The 7,196-nt window shown below is 56.9% G+C and overlaps 1 protein-coding gene across 1 annotated transcript in view; it reads right to left on the bottom strand.

Annotated features, from left to right (window-relative positions):
* TTI2 (TELO2 interacting protein 2) overlaps positions 1-2,061 on the bottom strand; it is an 8,145-nt gene extending 6,084 nt beyond the window's left edge. Inside the window, exons 1-5 of the mRNA XM_009318633.1 lie at positions 1,904-2,061; positions 925-970; positions 627-668; positions 198-280; positions 1-106 (exon numbers count right to left, since the gene is read on the bottom strand). Coding sequence (XP_009316908.1) covers positions 1-106; positions 198-280; positions 627-668; positions 925-970; positions 1,904-2,013 — 387 coding nt within the window. The 5' untranslated portion in view covers positions 2,014-2,061. The remainder of the gene's footprint in view (positions 107-197; positions 281-626; positions 669-924; positions 971-1,903) is intronic.
* Between the last annotated feature and the right edge of the window lie 5,135 nt (positions 2,062-7,196).

Raw genomic sequence — 7,196 nt, 5'->3', positions numbered from 1 at the left:
CTCGTCCAGGAGGGTGCCGATGCCGGCGCGGGGCTGTGCTGGACCCGCCATGGGCTTGTTGCACATGGGGCAAACGCAGCGCACCTCCAGCCACTTCACCAGGCACCTGCGGGGCAGAAACACGGGAGGATGTAAATCCCCGCCGGGGAAATCCCCCCTCCCCGCACCTCTCTGCCAGCCACCGTGGCCCTACTCACTTTCTGTGGAAGGCGTGCTGGCATGGCAGCACCCCCAGCTCCTCCTTCACCTTAAAATCTTCCAGGCAGAAAGCACAGGTCTGCTGCGGGAGGCGAGACGGAGGGTGAGGGTGGGTGCGAACACGTGGGATCCAGCGCGACGCCCACGCGTGGTCCCGCTCCCACCAGAAATGCCATGGCTGGGGAAATCCCACTGCTGCGGCACCTCTTCCCAGGTATTTCCAGCTGGGAGTTCAGCCCAGTTCCCAAACCACCCCCGGGGAGGGGGTTTTCCTCTCGATTCCCAGCCATGCGGTGTCAGCACGTCCCCATCCCGGCCCCACTCTGCCTGTGAGCCGCCTTCGACCCCACGGAGCAGAGGGGACGTGCCCCAGAGCATCGTCTCCGTTAGCCCCAACTCCATCAAAACCCAGAGGCATTACCACTCACCCCGTGCACGTTCAGCCTCCGGGCATCGCCTTTTAAAACCACCTGAGGGAGAAAAGGAGGCGGAGGATTTAACATCGGGAGGGGTTTTGCCAGGAGCCCCAGTGGGAGCTGAACCGAGCTGGGCAGGGGGAGGTCGAGCCCGGGCGCAGCGGGCAGTGTGTCTCGTCGCACCACTTTTGAACGTGCCCAGCTGGGACGAGTAGCATCGGTCCCCGCTGCGTCCCCGCCCGCCTGCACCCACGTCCCGCTCGGCCCCAAATCGCTGCAGGTACGTGCAGGAAACAACCATCGACTTTACCTCCTTGTACCCGAACCTCTCGCTCTGAGCCTGGTGCCGCAGTTTGCTGGAGAGGGGGAGAAAAAGGCACCGTCAGTTTTACAGCATCCTCAAGGGTCACGTCTGAACAGCGCAGCCAAAAATATTTGGGAGGCATCTGAAATCAGGGGAAAGCACCCTTCCCGACCAGGATTTGGGGATAAGCAGCTCCGAGGCTGCGCTTGTGCCATCAGAGCAGCGCGGCCACGGGCAGCACCAGCCCAAGGCCGTGGTACAGCGGGGCCCCGTGCCGCGTCCAGCGCCGGCAGGAATCGGCGGCAGGGAGCGATTAAGAGCCGGCAGCCCCAATTGTTTGCCTTAGGAAGTCGTTCGTGGTGCAGGAAACGCTGTATTTCCAGCGCTTGCCCACCAGCAGCTCCCAGCCCTGCTGTGACCTTGGCCAGGGCGAGGACTCTGGGGAAAACCGCCTGGCAGAGAAACCCAGCGAGACACGGGGAGAAGGAGACCGCTCGCAGCCTTCGCTGGTCCTCCAGCCGAGGCACCGAGACCTGCTTCCGCAGTCCCAAAAATGGCTGAGAGGTGCACAGGACATCGGTGGAGACGGGGCATCCTGCAGGAAAGGACTGAACCACCCGGGCCCTGCAGCAACGCCAACCGCTGCCTTGGCTTTGGGTTTAAAAATAGCCCTCCCTGAACAGGGAGTGTAATGTAAAGACACATCCTCTCCCGTGCAGCACTGCTCCTTCCCTGCCCGACACAATGCGTCCCTCCGCGCGGTCCCCTGAAAAACAAGAGCCCCTTCCTGCGTTTCCTGCCTCCTCCGGCCGCAGGGGACCACGATCACGCCTGGCTCGAGGACGGCGGGCGGCCGGCCTTGCTCCTCGGGGGAGATCCTCGTGGCGAGCGGCTCCCGTGTTATGGGACGAAACAACGGGGCACTGGGAAGGGCTGGGGATGCCCCAGGGATGCCGACCCACTGCCACAGCCCCCCCCGGCTCACCTGATGAAGTAGCAGCAGAAGATGAGGCTGAGCACGAAGACAAAGATGCCGGTGCCGAAAATGACCATGTAGATGTTCAGTGGCAGGTCCTGGAACGTGATGGGAGGCATCGTGCAGGGTTTACTGGTATAGATCAGCCCCAGACTGCAGGAGCACCCTTTGCAGGGGGGAAGAGAAAAGACAGCGTTTAGGATGGAAGAAGGGAAAAAAGAGGTGAAGAAGATGTGCTGTGAGAGCGGAGAGAGCCTGGGCTGACTCCGTCACCTCTGGAGTTTGCAAAGTGGGCAGAAAGCAACGCCAGGCCATCGTCTCGTGGCCTGTGAACTGGAGATCTCCCCCGGAAAAGCAGCAGCCCCTTAGAGCAGCTCAGTGCGGCACAGGCAGCAGGCACCGCTGCATTTCCACAGTCACAAACCCCTGCTCCGGCAGCACAGACGTACCCCAGGCAGAATCCAGGCATCTGGGAGAAAAGGAGGCCCCGTGCTTTCATCTCCAGAGAAATACACGGAGGCTGGAAGGGGATTTAGGGAAGGACAGAGCAAAAAAAGAGCTTGAAAAACAAGAACAGTTGGCGTCTGTCATTGTTCCGTGGGAGCCAGAAAGAGCAAGTAGCTGGTTCGTCCTCGGTGCTGGGAGAAGCGCCGGGGCTGTGCAGGAGCACGTTCAGCACCACAGTGACCGAATCCCTTTTCTGAGCAAAACCGTGGGTGCCAGCACACACCAGCCACACGCCGCTGCTTGGGCCACCACGTCTCGCTGCGAGTCTGACACCACGGGGGAAATGCGGAGGAGGGCCTCACACAGAGCCGGTGACGGCGCGCCCACCCCAGGAGGGTCCCCACCTAACCAAGGGGGAAAGGCACGGAAATACCAGACCCACTGCAGCTGCCTCTGCTGGGAGCTGATGCAAAGTCAGGCTCTGGCACTAAGCAAGCACCGCTTTTTATGTCTCAAAATCATGCTGACCCCACAAGAGCTGGAGCTTTGATTTCTCATCAGATCTCACTCAGATGGGACTTTAAAGGAGAGCAGCCCCCGAGCCCCATCTGCGCTCCACGGAGCATCTGCCCCCGCCCCTTCCGCTCAGCACCCTCTGTTCCTGTGCTGCGCAATCTCATCAAAAAGCTCCTACAGAAACACTTCTGGGTTTAATTACAGCCCACTAAAATCCTCTGCCTGTTTCTCATGAGAGGATGAAATTGGCTCTCCTCCGTGGAGAGCAGAGACGGGAAGACAGCGGGCGACAGAAACCTCTGCACAAGCGGCGAGATCCCAGGTTTGGTCTGTCTGGTTTTCTCCCCACTGTGATGGGGAGAGAAGGCAGCAGCGTGTGCTCGAGAGAGGCCCAGGCCATCTGCAGAGCAAGGGGAGCCCGAGCAGGACGGGCGGGCGGCACCCCTGGGGTGAGATCCTGCCCTGGGGGACACAATTCCCAGCTATTCCCGGGCATCTGCTTTGCGGTGAGCTCTGAACTTACGAGCCCCGCTGATGCAACGGCCAAAGCCACTGTGGCCAGAGAGGCACTCGGCTCCGGGGACCACGGTGCAGCCAGAGCAGGCACCAGACAAGAGTCTGGACTGTAGGAAATGGGGTTTTCCTGCTACAGAGGGCAGAGCCACTTGCTGATCTTTGCCTCTTGTAATCGCCAGAGACAATTCATCAGCCACCTCATCTACAGAGCGAGAGAGGGAGGATTTGTTTGTCGGTTCCTCCTCTTCCAGCCTGCAGCTCTTGAGACCACCAGGTGCAGGAAAAGACAATAGGAAAGGTTGGGGTTTTTTTTCCATTTCCCCACTGGAAATGATTGAGAAATGCTCCAAAAAAAAGGTATATCAGCTTGGAAAAAAAACACTGAGCAACTAAATGAGGTAATGCTGGCGCACACGGTGGTGGGACACAGGCTGCAGAGCAGCTGTTGATGGACGGAGGAAACCTCATTCAAAGCTGGCCAGACAGAGAGCGGTGGGTTTTGGTAACAATAACGGGTCACAAGTGAAACAATAACGCGTCCTACGTGTATTTCAAACTGCGAGCTATTCCAACAATCTGCTGAAAAGCACCAGCCGTTCCCCTCCGTGCCACAAGAGCCGTGGCGACAGAAACAGCCTCGTGAGAAGCGAGGGGAGAGGGGCCCGAAGGGCTGCTGCTGGCCACAGCGAGCGCTTGCTCTGTGCGTGCCACAGCTCACCGCCAGCCAGCGAGGGATGACCTGGACCTGCTCCGTGGGCAGCTGTGTGGCCACCCATGATGAGATGGAAAAGCCTTTGTCTGGGGATAGCAGGAGGAGAGTCAGCTCTGCAGAGAGCAGGGAAAGGCTGGGATGTGCGTCCCGCAGGTTTTCCAGGAGAAGCACCGGGCAGGCTGGGAAGGAGAGCCCCGAGGGAGACAAACCCTGCCAATCCCATGCCAACCTCCCCAGCGCATCCCTCTGCGCTCATCTTAAGGGGCTCAAAACTAGCGTACGAACTCCTGAACATCACACCCAGACATCGCTCCTCTGCACGGGATTGTCCCTACGGCCCCTGCGCTCTGCCCGGCTGCGCCCCATCCCGTGGGGCAGAAATTGTATTCCCCAACCCTGCAAGCTGCTTACTGAGCACTGCTCCACGTTAGACACCCGAATTCCCCACAGGTGGCAACAGCTGCATGTAAAAGCCACACGGGTGCTGAGAGAGGGGCAGTCAAACCAGCAGCAGCAGGGAGAAAACTGAGGTGGAACAAGAGATGCTGTAACTTGCAGCCCCGTACTGAAAGAAGCAGAGAAGAGCCGGTCTAACATGTCCCTGCCAGCCACAACACAGCTGGCAAGGCCAATTTTAGACTCACCAGCTTAGCAAGGCTCATTCCTGTGAAACAGACTTTCAAGAATTCATGAGCTCCAGGCTGCAATGCTGAAAAGGGAGCGCGGCTCCGGGGAAGTGCCCTTTCCCGGTCGGGGAGCAGCCATCGGCTCAGCTGAGATGAGAAGGTCCTGCCAGGACAAGCCCTTGAGCAGCAGGTCTCAGCGAGGCAATGCGAAAAGCGAGGTCCTCCCGACCCTGGCCAGCCCCTGCCCCTCCCGCTCCTCCCCACGAGAGCTCATCGACATGGTGGGCGCGTTGGCTGAGCGATGGTTTTGATTAGCGCAAACCCCTTCGCCTGACAAAGGCATCCGTATTTTTAGTTCAAGGGGAATGGATCAAATCTGGTTTTAACCAACATGAAATGAAGACCTGATGGGCACCAAAACCAAACCGAAACAACCCATTTCACCAGCTTAAGTCTACCACTTTTGTACCTGAAACCAGAATCCCTGAGTGTAGCGTGGTAGAACAATTATTTAGTTGAAAAATGAGAGAAGAGGGGTGACTAGGCATCTGTGAAAATACCTACAGACACGCACCGACTTTCTGGACCCTTCTCGCTATGAGGAGGCTCAGAAAGGTGGTTCATTTTGCCAGCAATGTTTTTTCATGCAAGCTGCAAAACCTCCCCTTCGTAAGCAGAAACGACAAGGGTACGGTTCGACCTGTCGCGGCTGTGGGTTGCACCTCCTCCTCCTCCCACCCACACGGCTCCCTGGCAGACTTAAGCACCGAGCTGGCCTAAATACCCCTGCCGCAAGCTGCGGTGAGGACACGCGGTGCCTCCGGTTCAGTTAGCTAACGGGGTGATGACCCGAGCCCTGCTCCCCCCTACCAAACCCTACAGCATGACTTAACCATCACGACCCCACTGAACAGCCTAGCCGACACCTCTGCAAACGCAGACCCTCGTGCTCCGGTGACACCACGTGGTTTGGCCCTCCGGACACAACAGTTTGCAGTATTTCACAGTATTTCAAGTCAGGACAGACACAAGTTTCTGCCCATACTGCGCAGGCACGGGGTTTTTGCTGAGCAGAGCTTCTCCCTCACCCCAATTCTTGTTCAATAAAACAAATGGAAAACTCAGCAGGTCATTAAATAAAACCATTCCTTTCTACTCCCACACAAAAGCTGTGGGCTTTGCATCAGAAAATTGAATGCAGCTTCCATAAAATTTTTGCTGTGATGCTGGAATAGGCTTCCTGCAGAAGTTGCCCCTAAGCCAAGCAGCTCTCCATGGGGGATAACCAGCTCCCCTCCAAGTAAAGGTACCCGGCTCGTGCCCGGTGACTGCGAAGTCCCCTGAACTACAGCTGAGCAACAGGAGGAAAAACTGTGATGCAAAAGAGGAGCTGAAATGCCGAGGCAGCACAGCATACGCTGTCTGTTAAGATATTTTGAATACACCTATTTAGGTTGAAAATGTGATTTTTTACTGGTTCTCAGACTTATTTACACCAACGGCCCCAATTCTGCAAAGGTCCTTAGCAGTGCACAGATAAGCAATTTTGCTGGACTCCTCTGATTTAAATATTTGCGAGCTCAGGGCTTAAAGCCAAAACATACAAGTCAGATGCCCACGGCCGGTCTCCTAAACCCACGTCTTGGCCTTTGAACAAGGGTGGGCTCTGTTCGCAGGGTTTCCCAAAGCCCGTGCCTTGGGAAGCTGAGGAGAGCTGTGGCTGCTCAGAGCCTCTATAAGCAAAGTCCCTCTTATTTAGGATGTTTCTTTAACACAGCCAAGTTTGCATTTTCTGCTGTGGAGCATTTAGATGTACCCCGTTTAATGGAAACCCGCACACTCCCCACATGGCCAGGGCTAACTGCCTGCAGGACCAGTGGCTTCGTATCCCCCAAGTTGCAGAAGAACACACAAGGTATGCGTTACAGTAGAGGAAGCCACTGGCTGCATTATATTTAGCTTCAAAGGCTGTAACCCTTTCATAAATTAAAATAACCCAGCCTTTGTTGCTCAGGCAGGGCTTTGATGGTGGAATTCCCAGCGCAGCTTCTCAACTCCTTAGTCATAAAAATAAACCACTTCTTATTTAAACCAAAACCCCCTCACATGTGCAAACTCAGTTCCACTTTCCTGAGAATTTCTTACAGCGAACATGAGAGCGAGGAGCCAGGGCCTTGTCTGGGGTCCTTTAAAAATAAGTTTATTCCACTTGTGCGGACACATGAAAGGGTTTTTTTTTCCATTGCCACCAGCACACGAAGCGAGAGCATGGCAAACTCATTTAGTAATTGGCTTTATTCCTGGGAGCTGACCAGGACTCGTTGCTCTGGAGGTAAAACTGCTTCCCCGGCTCATCCCGGGGCTGCAGGACCGGGGCTCCCGGCGCCGGGCTGCCCGGGGAACCCGCCGCGCCCCGCACCGCTCCGGAGCGGGGGCTGGAAGGCGGGAGGCGAGGCAAGGGCAAGGCGGGGAGCAGGGACCGGCA

This window comes from Pygoscelis adeliae, unplaced genomic scaffold (genome assembly GCF_000699105.1).
Source record: "Pygoscelis adeliae isolate BGI_AS28 unplaced genomic scaffold, ASM69910v1 Scaffold52, whole genome shotgun sequence".
Classification (NCBI taxonomy): Eukaryota; Metazoa; Chordata; class Aves; order Sphenisciformes; family Spheniscidae; genus Pygoscelis; species Pygoscelis adeliae.
This window is presented reverse-complemented; position numbering and strand designations above follow the sequence as displayed.